Below are 14,510 nucleotides of genomic sequence, written 5' to 3'. Positions count from 1 at the left end.
ATTTGTGTATGATTTGGGATGTTTATCAATTTATCGGCCTTTGTCTAATCCCTTTAGATCTCTGGTTATATTATAACAATTTGTTATTAAAAAATCTTTAAATGCCATTTTATGTTATATTCTTTTTAGTAGCAAAGCTACTCTATAAATAACTTTGTGTGTTTATCTGTCCGTCCATCTGTACGGCTAGGGGGAAATATCAATTTCGTAGAAAGCTGAAATTTTTAGTGTTAACCTAAGAGAGAGAGGGGACAATGGATTGTTTATCACACTAGTCCCCAAATTTTAAAATAAAGTTTACTAATTGTTGGCTTAACAACTTTGGGGATTTTTCTTGACTTTTGATTAGTTGGTCCATAAAGTTGAGTGACTAAACGTTTCAACCACTAATTGTAATCTACAGAAGAGGTTATTTTGTGTATCATCTTTGGGGTTGTACATCAATATATCGGCCATTGTCTTATCCCTTTAGATCCCTGGTTATATTATAACAATATCTTATTTATCTTTATCTTTAAATTGCTTCTTATGTTATCTTTTTTAGAAGCAAAGCTACTCTATAAATAACTTGGTGCGTCTGTCCATGCGTCCATCTTTATAACTAATGGGAAACGTGTATTTCTTGACTACTATTGAGGGTAGAAAGCTGAAATTTTTGTTGAAAACTTGTAAGACCCATGCACATCCTGGCTATACATCTTCCAATAATTACATTATACCAGGGAGGGAGATGACATTGGGTTGTTTACAGTCCCCAAAGTTTTATGGATAACATTTTCTTTTTTGTTAGTCTTACAACTTTGGAGACTTTGGTTGGTTCAATAAGTTGAGTGTCAAAACTTTTCAACCCCATTTTTTCATCTACAAGTGGGGTAATTTCGTGTAAAATTATTTGGATGTTAATAAAGGGGGGGGGGGGTTTAATGCAACCATCTCGTAATCAGTGAGCAAATGGCATTTAGAATTCGAATTTCGAGCTGAAATTTTGCATGGGTAATCCTTGGTAGGTCTATTTTCCCTAAATCGAACAAAAAGTTGGAAAAGTAACGGCTGGCGGCTGCAGTTCAGCCGTTTAACCGTTTTTTGCCTATTTTTAGGGCAAATTCATCATTAATTACGTAGGAATCAACTTTTTAAAACAAAGTTTTGGTTTAATTCATATTAAAAGATAGCAATAACCATTTTTTAAATTTCTAGTACCAGCTGCTAAACGGCTAGAACCGGCTGAAAACGGCTGGGAGTGGCCAAGAGTATGAAGAGTAGATAGGGCTTGTGACATGTCTAGGGGTAGGTTTTTATGGGCGCTGAGCTCAAAAATACTACTAAAAATAGTGACGGCCAATCCATATGGCAGCTGGGTAACAGCTGCAGCTCAGCTGCGAGCTGCCAAGAGTAGAATGAGTAGATAGGGCTTGTGACGTGTCTAGGGGTAGGTTTTTATGGGTGCTGAGCTCAAAAATGCTACCAAAAATAGTGGCCCATCCATGTGGCAGCTGGGTAACGGCGGCAGCTCAGCTGGGAGAGGCCAAGAGTAGAATGAGTACATATGGCATGTGACATGTCCAGGGTTAGGTTTTTATCGGTGCTGAGCTCAAAAATACTATCAAAAATAGTGATGGCCAATCCATGTGGCAGTTGAGTAATAGCTGCTGCTCAGCTGCGAGCTGCCAAGTGTAGAATGAGTAGATAGGGCTTGTGACGGCTTGTGACAGGGTAGGTTTTTATGGGTGCTGAGCTCAAAAATGGTACCAAATATAGTGGCGGCCAATACATATGGCAGCTGGGTAACAGCTGCTGCTCAGCTGCAAGCGGTCAAGAGTAGAATGAGTAGATCGGGCTTATGACGTGTCTAGGGATAGGTTTTTATGGGTGCTGAGCTCAAAAATGGTGGCCAATCTATATGGCATCTGAGCAACAGCTGCAGCTCAGATGGGAGCGGCCAAGAGTAAAATGAGTACATAGGGCTTGTGATGTGTCTTGGGGTAAGTTTTATGGGTACTGATCTCAAAAATGCTCCCAAAAATAGTGGCGACCCATCCATATGGCAGCTGGGTAATGGCTGCAGCTCAGCTGGGAGAGGCTAAGAGTAGAATGAGTAGATAGGGCTTGTGGGCTGTAGCTGTTACCCAGCTGCCATATGGATGAGCCGCCACTATTATTGGTAGTATTTTTAAGCTCAGCACTCCTAAATACCTACCCCTGGACACGTCACAAGCCCTATGTACTCATTCTACTTTCGGCTGCTCCCAGCTGAGCTGCCGCCGTTACCCAGCTGCCACATGGATGGGTCACCACTATTTTTGGTAACATTTTTGAGCTCAGTACTCTTAAAAACCTACCCTAAGACACGTCACAAGCCCTATCTACTCATTCTACTCTTGGCCGCTCCTAGCTGAGCTTGTAGCTGTTACTCAGCTGCCATATAAGGATTGGTCGCCACTATTTTTAGTAGCATATTTGAGCTCAACACTCATAAAAACCTACCCTGAGACACGTCACAAGCTCTATCTACTCATTATACTCTTGGCCGCTCCCAGCCGTTTTCAGCCGGTTCTAGCCGTTTAGCAGCTGGTACTAGAAATTTAAAAAATGGTTATTGCTATCTTTTAATATGAATTAAACCAGCGCAGCTGGGATGGGTCGCCACTATTTTTGGTAGCATTTTTGAGCTCAGCACCCATAAAACCTACCCCTAGACATGTCACATGCCCTATGTACTCATTCTACTCTTGGCCTCTACCAGCTGAGCTTCGGCCGTTACCCAGCTGCCATATGGATGGGCTGCCCCTATTTTTGGTACCATTTTTGAGCTCAGCACCCATAAAAACCTACCCCTAGACACGTCACAAGCCCTATCTAATCATTCTACTCTTAGCCGCTCGCAGCTGAGCAGCAGCTATTACTTAACTGCCATATGGATGGGCCGAAACTATTTTTAGAAGCATTTTTGAGTTCAGCACCCATAAAAACCTAATCCTGGACACGTCACATGTCTCATGTACTCATTCTACTCTTAGCCTATCTCGTCTGAGCTGCGGCCGTTACCCAGCTGAGCTGCGTCCATTACCAAGCTGCCATGTGGATGGGCCTCCACTATTTTTGGTAGCATTTTTGAGCTCAGCACCCATAAAAACCTACCCCTAGACACGTCACAAGCCCTATCTACTCATTCTACTCTTGGCCGCTCGCAGCTGAGCTGCAGCTGTTACCCAGCTGCCATATGGATTGGCCGTCACTATTTTTAGTAGCATTTTTGAGCTCAGCACCCATAGAAACCTACCTCTAGACATGTCACAAGCCCTATCTACCCTTTATACTCTTGGCGGCTCCCAGCCGTTTTTGCCGGTTCTAGCCGTTTAGCAGCTGGTACTAAAAATTTTTAAAAATGATTATTGTTATCATTTAACATGAATTAAATCAAAAATATGTTTTAAAAAGTTGATTCCTACGTAATTAGTGATGAATTTGCCCTAAAAATAGGCAAAAAATGGCTAAACGGCTGAGCTGCCAGCCGCCAGCCGTTACTTTTCCAACTTTTTGTTCGATTTAGGGAAAATAGACCTATCAAGGATTACTCATGCAAATTTCAGATCGAAATTCGAATTCTAAGTGCCATTTGCTCACTGATTACGAGATGTTTGCATTAAAAACCCTTTATCACCTTTTGTCTTATACCTTTAGATCAGTTTGAATTTTTTTACTAGAAAACCTTTTTTAAACAAAACTCTAATTAGGGTCTGTCTGCACGGGCATCAGTTTGTAATTTGGACGTGTTAGAATTGTCCTATTGTTTTCAAACTTTGCATGATGATTCCAATAATAATTATGTAAAATAAGATTTACCCAACCTAGAAGGGTGCCGCGGCAAAAATCAGGTTTCTTGGATAACTATCGAACGGATTGGGTTAGAGTGGATCTAAACACGGCAAAATGAGCGTCTCACTATGCTGGATTCACACAAAAAAATTAAAGGAGCTAGGACAATTTTAAGATAGGCGGACCAAACGATTTATGTTCCATCGATACGAGTCGAGGCTTAAAAATTTCGGCCTCTCAGCAAAAATCAAGTTTCTTAGATAACTAGCGAACGGATTGAGCTACAGAAGATCTAAACACAGCAAAATGACCGTCTTAATGAGTAGAAAACACACAAAAAAATTTAAGACTCTGGGACAACTTTTAGGTAGGCGGACCACATGATTTGTGTCCATCGATACAAGTCGAGGAGTAAAAAATCAAACTTTCAAGTCGTGGCCCGACAAGGAAGGAGTTGGAATTTTGACCCCATATTTAAAACTTAAATGTGGCTTGTTGAGACGAACATTTTGCCGTATTAACATCGACTGTAGCTCAAAAGACAAAAAAGTTTTCCTAGGAGAAACTGTTTTTTTTCAATTTTTGAGCTTAAATTTGAGCCAAAATCTGTAAGTCAAAAACACAAATCGTTTGGTCCGCCTATCTTAAAATTGTTCCAGAGTCTTCAATTTTTTTGTGTAAGTTCCTGGGGTTGAGACGGTCATTTAGACACCCTAACATCGATTCTAGCTCAATCCGTTCGCTAGTTATCGAAGAAACATGGATTTTATCAATTTGGTATTTAATGTTATTAAATATTTAAAAGTGAAAAGTATAGTGTAATTTTTAGGGGAACTATGATGTGCGTCTATCTCCGAAAGTCCACTATGACCCTATATGGACTTGGTAGAGGTTTTAGTGTCAAATGGCAACACAAAAGTGCCTACTAAGCTAGTCTACGTGGTAAATGTGCCCTTTAGAGGGTAGATAGACAGGAATAAGGTATAACCAACAAGCGAAAATAATCTAAAATAATATTTGGGGGGCAAATGGAGAGGTCGTCAATTTTACAATGTGTTGCCCCCCAACGACAGCTGAAAAAGACGTATAAGTTTCGTGATTTTTTTCCGAATTAATTTCGTTATTGGTATAAGCTGGTAGATAGAGCTCCTTTATCGTAGTATAGAAGGCTTATAAGTAGACAATGGTAGGTTATATCTTAGTAACGGTTAATGATCCCTTCTTTAAAATTATCCCTTCTTTAGATTGTAATTAGTGGTTGAAACGTTTGGACACTTGCTAAACCAACCAATCAAAATCCTATAAAAGTCAACAAAGTTGTTAAGCCTCTCCCTCTCAGGGTTTCAGAGGATAGAAAACTTGAGATTTAGGAAGTTGAAAATGGGGTTTTCCTCCTGCACTTCCTTGATACCAAACCGTTACAGTGAACTCTCTTATACACAGGATAGGTTAGTATATCTAACTTACATTTCTTAGGTGGGTATATCCATACTAATACTCGCTATAATTTTGAATTCAATGGTTAGGCAGTATACATTGTTTATTTTAAAACTATTTCTAAACCCCGACATTGAGGGTAAAATGGGCTGTTACTTACTCTAGTCCCCAAAGTTTTATAATAACGTTTTCTTGTTCTTTGGCTTTTCCAAATTTTTAATGGTTGGTTTATTAAGTTAAGTATCCAAATGTTTTAACCACTTATTGTAATCTACAGAAGGGGTAATTTTGTGAATTAACTTTGGGGATGTACATGAATTTATCGGCCATTGTCTTACCCCTTTAAATCCCTCTTCTAAAACGCACCATACTATCTTTCTCTATCTTATACCTCTTTTTTAGTTTGTTGATTTGTTTGTCTGTAAAGGATGGACAAATATATATTAACATTTTAAATTAAGTCTTATTTTTAAATGTCCCTGTTTCATTTTATAAAAAAAAACTTAACTCAATACAACATCAAAAATTTTCTCTATTAAAGACTTGTAGCTGACTAAAATAACGATCCCCCTCATCCACCCCCTTTACCCAATCCACTACCCCTCTACTGGATTAACGAACTGCCATAATAGCCAAGTATCCACTATATATCCATTGTCATCCACTAATAAAAATAAATAGATAGATTTTTAATAGCGAAGCTACTGTAAAACTCAATCTGTCTGTCTGTCAGTCAAATTTACCTACAATTTTGTTTCGAATTATGTACATTTAAATTCTGATTATCCAGTTTTGACACTCTACAAGGGTTAATATTTTTTTGTTCTTTGTTTATAGAGCTTCGCTTTTGTGGATGTTATCATCCTTGTTTTCTTTTACAGTATAGTAGAAGAAAACACTTAATGCTCACTGATATGGAATATTCGCTGTCTATCTTCGGTGGCAGCCGAGAAAATTGCATGTCCCCATAGCGTTACAGACTGGCGGACTGATGAATAGACAAAGTAAATTAAGAGAAGCTTCGCTGCCATTAAAGAAATTGAATTAATTGAACTTTATTATTTAAGAACATGTTGATAGTGTCCTAGAAAATTTTCCTTATGACATGACGTCAGGGAGAGGTGAGAGGAGAAGTGGGAAAGGAAACCCCTTAAAAAGAGATGGATCTAATGACGTCATTATAGGACTATTTTAACATGTTCTTATTTAACCCTTACAGATCGGGCCCCCATTCCCACCTTAATAGATCGGTGGGGGGGGGGGGGCTTCAAGAGCCCCCCTCTATCTTGGCTCCTGTTACAGATAACGACGTAAAATTTTTTCTGGTGGTTCATGTGTATTTTTAGAGAAAATTACTTTTTCTAGTCATAGCGGTCAGACCGCTCCTTAACCGCTTTTTAGCGGCCAGCCGCTAAATTTTAAAACAGCTGTAGCGCGGCCAATTTTGCAGCTAGGATGGCAAAATTTTAGGACGAAGTTTTATTTTTCATAACAAAAAAATTACTTTTTCTGATCAGAGCCGAAAAACGGCAAATAACGGAAACCGCCATTTTCGGCGGTTACGGCGGTAAAACAGCGGTTGGCGGCGCCAATTAACATTTTTATCTGTTTATTGTTGCTCAAGGATTTACCAAAAAAAATTATAGGTCTCTAGCTGTAATAGAAGCAACGATATTCATGATATATATCTGTAGTAAAAGCCGGACAAAAATCGGTCATAAAGTCGGTCAGGGAGCGGTCAAACGGTCATAACACCACTTTTCTCAGAAGGTCATTGATATCTAAGTATTCATCAAAAAAAATTAGGTTTGTACCTTATACACAAAAGTCATAATGTAGAATTTATTTATTTTAAGATTTATTTAAGTTTTTTTCTAATTTTGGTGCTACCCAACCGACTTTGACCGGACACCACGACCGACACAGAACAGATATCCTAATAAAATCAACTCTTGCCGACGTATAATTACTAAACTTAAAAAGTCACAGCTCTCCATCTTACCTACAAAAAAAATGAGATTGAAAAAATTAGAGGGGGGGGGGGGTCCTGGAGCCCCCCCCCCCCCCCGATCTGTAAGGGTTGCCTTATAAGATTGTTCTATGTTTCCTAACTCCTTAAATATGTAAAAAGTTTTCATGTACGATTTTACATAGAATTAATATCAAAAGGTTATTAGTATTGTAACAGAGGGTGGTGGAACCCTCCCCCGAAATAGTTATGAACCTTACCAGGACCTATAAATAGCTACATTGTAAAGGAGAACCATCTCAGTTCGGTGGTTAGCAAGATCCTTCGATACACAAAGACAGACAAACACACACACACATCCTGTTTCTTTAATATAAGGATTATTTTGGTTAATTTTTAAAAAAATGAAAAATTATTTTATACAGCAAATAAATTTACCAAAACAAGGATGACAAAATCAGACAACATAAATTTGTTGCAAAATAAATTAAATAAGGACAAACTTTCATTTTTAGGATTTTACCATAGAGATGCCTAGCTTATAATATTTAACTTGTTGTCCTTTCATGCTTTAAATGGAAGTACGTACTTTTTAGTGACGAATATAGAGTTTATGTATTATAAAAGAATTGTTCTGTTGATTCTCTGAACCACAAAAGTTTGTAATAATGATTGGTTGTAAGATTAAATCAATATTCGTCTGATATGTGCCTTTTTCTTCTAATAAAAATAAAAGCCTAGCCGCTAATACCTAAAATAAAGTATCAGGATCTGTGTCTGTCTGTCTGTACTAAACGCAAAATCAATGTGATTCTCCTTTACAATGTAACTTTTAATAGGTCCTATACAATTGAGCATCCATTATATGAGGATGCTCTAGAGGAAATAAATTTTTATAGGGAAATGCGTTTTTCCACTTTTGCTAATTAAGATAAAAGGTTAATTTGTTTTTTAAGAGCTTCGCTACTTACAGATATTATCATCCTTGTTTCAATATTTTTATTGTATAACTTTATTTGTTAACGATTATTGCAAAATTTTCCGAGCGGTTTTAAAGGTAAATCATAGGTTTTATGTTATTTTAATGGGGGGAATGCGACACTAGCTAACATATTTTTTTTTCTAATTAGACAACCTGTCCTATTTATTAATTTATTGTTCTGTATGTATGTATGTGTGTATGTATGTCAACTAAGTAGGATCAATACAAATTTCCAAGCAAATTTTACAAATGTCATTGTTAGGCTATTTAGGAATTATGCTAGATAGAAAGAGAGATAGATATACAGATAGATAGATAGAAAGAGAGATAGATATACAGATAGATAGATAGATAGATAGGAATTATGCTAGATAGATAGATAGATAGATAGATAGATAGATAGATAGATAGATAGATAGATAGATAGATAGATAGATAGATAGATAGATAGATAGATAGATAGATAGATAGATAGATAGATAGATAGATAGATAGATAGATAGATAGATAGATAGATAGATAGATAGATAGATAGATAGATAGATAGATAGATAGATAGATAGATAGATAGATAGATAGATATATAGATAGATAGATAGATAGATAGATAGATAGATAGATAGATAGATAGATAGATAGATAGATAGATAGATAGATAGATAGATAGATAGATAGATAGATAGATAGATAGATAGATAGATATAATTTTCTGCAATTTTTATGTACAGCCACTCTATATTTGACAATGTTCGTCAAAAAGGACAAAAAGTGTCGTACGGACAGGCGGACGGACTTAACTTATATGTAGAAAAACTTCGGTTTTGTAAAAAAAAAAAATACTAAAATGAGAATTATTTCATATAGTTTCATTTCATTCTGAATACTGAAAAATAAAATAAAAATATTATTATTACTTATCCTGCTGTGATAATTTTGAATAATTTCATCCTTTTAATCAATTTTATCAAAACTTTGGAAAGGTTGTGTGATTTAAACAATATATATTTGGGTCTTCATATGTAAAAACTCTTAAACTGTCTCTAAAAAAATATTTAGAGCCACCACATATTAGATCCCAATGCTTATCTCTAGATCAAGGTATTTATGACTTGGTGCTTATCTTAGCTAAAATCTTTTACATATAAGATTCAACAATGGCTCTCAAAAATTGTCCCAATGAGCCGGCTCTCGGAATTTATATTATTACATATAAATGACAGGAAGGAGCAATAAAAAACGATAGAAAGAAAAATAGACTTGCCTTAAACCTTCAAGAGATATATCTCCCTCAGATGAAATTCCTTCTTCTGCCAACGTACTAATATCTCTCTTGAATGGCAGCACAATTATTTTCTTTCCATATACTGCCATGGCAGCACATCTAAAACAAAGATGTTAAAGTATACTTTCATTAAATGAAACCTGCAACAAATGCACCGATCTAACTGCTGCAACACTGTTACAAGTAGAACCAATACCCCAAAGTTAAAGCCTTCAGCTTCAATAACAATAATTTGATAAAAGCACTGAATTTATTAAGAAGACTAGTTTTCATGAAAACAAACAGTAAGAGTAGATGCTTATAAATCAGAGAAATCGTCTTAGATAATACCTGTCCCTATATCTATTAAATTCATTTATAAATCAGACAAGGTAAGAAACAAATCTACTTGTCTACCTATAGTTTATAAAATTCAATATAATTTTTTAATTATTTTGTTTAGAAAAGAATCTGAAATATAATTACCTATTTTCTGGATCCACCCGTATGAGTGGGATTTCTTCATTTTGTATAAATCCCTCTTTAGCAGCAATGTCCTAAATTTAAAAAATAATAATTTGCATTTTAAAACAGAGAAAATATAAATATTTAACATTATATTTAAAAATGAGAAAGATAATTAAAAATCTAAGGGGGGGGGGGGGTTTAATGCAACCATCTCGTAATCAATGTATAAATGGCACTTATAATTCGAATTTTGATCTAAAATTCTGCATGAGTAATCCTTGGTAGGTCTATTTTCCCTAAATCGAACAAAAAAGTTGAAAAAGTAACGGCTAACAGCTCAGCCGTTTTTTGGCTTTTTTTAGGGCAAATCTGTCATAAATTACGTAGGAATCAACTTTTTGAAACATACCTATTTTTGCTTTAAATCATGTGAAATGATACAAAAACAATATTTTCAGATTTCTAGTACCAGCAACTACCGGCTAGAACCGTTTGAAAACATTTTGGAGCAGAAAATAGTATTATGTGGAGATAGGTTTCGTGATGATTTGCATTGAAAATAGCCCAAAAAATGGCTAAACTGCTGAGCCACCAGCTGTTAGCCGTTATTTTTCCAACTTTTTGTTCGTTTTAGGGAAAATAGACCTACCAAGCATTACTCATGCAGAATTTTAGATCAAAATTCGAATTCTAAGTGCCAATAATACATTGATTACGAGATGGTTGCATTAACCCCCCCCCCCCCCTTTAAATCTTTGGAAGCTTTTATACCTACAAATACTGCAAAGAACGAATGTAAAATGTACTTCTATTAAAGGCGTGCAAAAGAGGTTATAAGGAGTAAGAGGGTCTACATTCTATTGATACTCGCCTCTAAAACAGACATGGGTGAAGTGTCAAGGTAAAAGGCCAAACTTTAAACATGATTATATATAGATGAAAATAGGAGCACTGTTCTTTCATGCACAGATACCAGTATGCCCAGGCTAACAAAACTAGTATTAATTTTCTCCCATTATATAAAGTATTTTTTTCTTGGCTGTAGCGTAGAATCTCACTAACCACTGAACCAATATGGTTTTTCTTTACAGGGTAGCTTCTCTGGGTCCTGTGAAGGTTTATAACTATTTTAAGGGAGGGTACCACCAACCTTTCAAAAGAATTAACCCATCAAATAAAATGACCCCACCCAAAAATTTTTTGTTACAATTTTTCTTTTTAAAAGGGATAGTTCGGTCTAATACTGGTTTTTGGCGGGCGATTTTGTGCCGCCCTAAAAATAAACCCTTTTCGGCAGTTTTGAGCACTTTCGTTTTTAAGCTGATTTATAGAGCAAGGGGGGATTTTTTTGGTATTCCAGAATATTAAAATAAGGGAGGTTCTTTATTGTTATTGCATTCAAGTTTACAAAATATTCAAAACTTTTAAAATAAAGTGCAAATAAAGCTGCATCAGCTGATTATAATTGTTGCAGCAGATGAAATATAATTTGTATCGGAAACTTATGACATAGACAAAGGGAATAGTAGTTTTTACAATATTTTGTAAAATTGTGAGCAAGCTTCTAGTAAAATGGGCTTATTAATTCTAACTGTTCTTAATGTTGACCAAACGCATAATATAATTAAACGCATATTTAAAAACAGTTTGACCTAATAGGTGCATTTACAACTTCATGGAATTTGCGAAAGCTACCATTTCCTTTATTGCTGTTATATAATAAACCTTTCGCATTTTTATTTCTTTCCTTTGCAAGTCCAATGGTCCATTCAATAGGGATAGTTAAAAATTGCTTAATTACTATATGAATTGACCTATACCTAAGTGTTTTTCTGTAAGTAAAAATATGCTTTCCACGATATTTTCCCAAAATTGTGCCCAAAACCCTTTTGGGCAATAGGGCCTCCCAAAACCAGAAAAAGTGCTTACTAGTCCATCCCTGCTCTAGTGGCGTAGCCGCTTGTGTTACCATAATCCATTCTAATATTCGAGAAAGGGAGAGGAAATTTTCTCTTAAATTCCGTAAAAGTATGTGTGTGGCCTAAAAATAGTAGTAGAACGATAAGGTTCTCTATATATATATATTCCCTATTGATTAGAACAATAGGGAAATTTCTTTTTTTTCATAACCGTACCTGGAAATTCTTAAAGAAATGCGAAATTTCTATCAAACGATTGGTTTTGCTCAAAGTTACATAAATTAACCCTAAAAATAAACCTAACCTTAATTTTCTCAGAAACCATGATTTGATCAATAGAGTTGATTTCTTAAACTTAAGCTTTAATGAATATGAACATCTCTTGGTTTCGTAGCCAACCCTCTATCCCCACCCCCTAGCCCTCCGGGGCTCAAAAAACCCTGGAAATGAACCTAACCCTAATTATCTCAGAAACTATTTGATCAATAGATGATTTCTTAAACTTAAGTTTTTATGCTTATAAACTTACTTATAGTTTCGAAGTTACCCTCCTGCCACTAACCCCTAGCCCTCTGGGGCTCAAAAAAACCCTGGAAATGAACCTAACCTTATTTATCTCAGAAACCATTTGATCTATAGAGATGCTTTCTTAAACTTTCTTAGCTTTTATGCTTATAAACTAACTTCTAGTTTAAGGTTCAGCCCCCTGCCGCCAACCCCTAGCCCCCCTGGGGCTCAAAACTCCCTAAAATGAACCTAACCTTAATTTTCTCAAAAACTATTTGACCAATAGAGATGATTTCTTAGACTTAAGCTTTCATGCTTATAACCTATCTTTTAAATTATAAGTCACCCCCCTGCTTTAACCCATAGCCCTCCGGGGCTTAAACTAACCCTAAAAATGAACCTAACCTTAATTTTATCAGAAACCATTTGATCAATAGAGTTGATTTCTTAAACGTAAGCTTTTATGAGTATGAACATCTCATGGTTTCGTAGTCAACCCTCTACCCCCTAACCCTCCGGGGCTCAAAAAAAGCCTGGAAATAAACCTAACCTTAATTATCTCAGAAACCATTTGATCAATAGAGATGATTTCTTAAATAAAATTTCTTAAATACGATGCTATATACAATTTTTTAGGTAACGTATTTCTGAGAACCGGTTCTAATCCAGCGGTTATTTATCAGTTTCGGAGCCATACTGGAAAACTAATACCAGTTTTGTTGGAAAAAAATGTTTACCTCAAAATGATGAAGTGAGAGGGTAATAAGATCATGAGTCTCCGGACAATATTCTATTAAACTCAGCTTGGCATCCTAAAATATTTTATTTTTATATCCAATTAAGGGTTAAATATTCATAAATGTCATTAGATCAAAGGGGGGGGGGGGGAGGAGTTTATACATTTTTAAAAATTAAAAAGTGTGCTCTAAGATCCTTTACCTACATGTTAGGGATATCAAACTTGGCTTATGAACCATGCTAGGATTGTTGTAACTACAAAAATTGGAAGGTACAGTGAGCTCACAAAATTTTTTCATGTAATCTTTTATGGTTAAGTTTTGCTTAACTTTAAGGAAATATATTAAACAAAAGACTAGTTCTCATGAAAAATGCCAGTTCAACTTTTACTAGCCTGACCCATATCATGCCATGTTTTTAAGCCTTAACTTGTAAAGAGCACACTGTTGCCCTGAAAATAATATTTTAACATCATTTAACCTTGAAAGTGAGAAGAATTGAATCTCTGGAAGCTCCTACAAGCCTAACGGCTGCCAAACTCTGAATCCATCCCATTAATCTCCATTCTCCCATACATTCCAGCTTCAACTTAGGATGTGGATCACGCTTAAAAAAACAATATTATAAAGTGTAAACTGATGAAATGAATGGACACTATTTTTAGTATTTAAGCACTAAAACCCCAACAAACTTGGGATTAAGACTATTGTATATAGAACTGATGGAATTTCTAAAGGTAATTATGAGCCTACAAATGGTTAAATTCCAATGTTTGCACCCCAAAATATCTTTAGTTATTTCTGAGAAGCTAGGCTTGACGCGATGCATTTAAGAGTATTCAAACAAAAGTTTTAGTTTTATGTTTATGATATTCATATGTTGTTAAGTTTAGTGGTCAAACCATATACCTCACAAGTTGACCTATGTATATTAACAAAACTACTACAAAAACTCCAGACCAGGGAAATGTAATTTTTATATAAATATATAACAATACAATAATATATTGACAATAAAATGATTGAGACCATCACTGATAGAAGATGTTATTGAACATACTGTCTAACAATATATCAGTCATTGGAAATACTTAGATTTTCTCTGTTTAACCCAAATGAGCTACGCCCACAGAGTTGAACTTATTGACTTTTTGTCCCATCTCTATAACCCAGAGGCATTAACATATCAAATTTTAAACATACCTTTTGCACATTTTCTGGGACCAATCTATACACTTTCAGCAGGTTCGATCCAGCTACAATTAAATTCTTTTCTCCAGCATTGAAAAAAGAAGCATATATCGAATGCTCTACTCCAGTAGGAGGATGACTAGTTCTTACTGCAAAAATTATTTAAATTAATATTTCTTCTATATAGTTATATAACTTTTTTATTTAAAAATTTGCATCAAGA

The 14,510-nt window shown here is 35.5% G+C and overlaps 1 protein-coding gene across 1 annotated transcript in view; it reads right to left on the bottom strand.

Moving 5' to 3' along the window:
• Cpsf160 (cleavage and polyadenylation specificity factor subunit 1) overlaps window positions 1-14,510 on the bottom strand; it is an 89,507-nt gene that overhangs the window by 74,918 nt on the left and 79 nt on the right. Inside the window, exons 2-6 of the mRNA XM_080164137.1 lie at window positions 14,300-14,436; window positions 13,578-13,703; window positions 13,097-13,171; window positions 9,952-10,022; window positions 9,466-9,585 (exon numbers count right to left, since the gene is read on the bottom strand). Of these exons, the coding sequence (XP_080020263.1) occupies window positions 9,466-9,585; window positions 9,952-10,022; window positions 13,097-13,171; window positions 13,578-13,703; window positions 14,300-14,436 (529 nt within the window). The remainder of the gene's footprint in view (window positions 1-9,465; window positions 9,586-9,951; window positions 10,023-13,096; window positions 13,172-13,577; window positions 13,704-14,299; window positions 14,437-14,510) is intronic.

Source organism: Acartia tonsa, chromosome 6 (assembly GCF_053477335.1).
Source record: "Acartia tonsa isolate MP-2025a chromosome 6, ASM5347733v1, whole genome shotgun sequence".
Lineage (NCBI taxonomy): Eukaryota > Metazoa > Arthropoda > Copepoda > Calanoida > Acartiidae > Acartia > Acartia tonsa.
The sequence above is the reverse complement of the archived record's forward strand: the minus strand, read 5'-3'. Positions and strand labels throughout refer to the sequence as shown.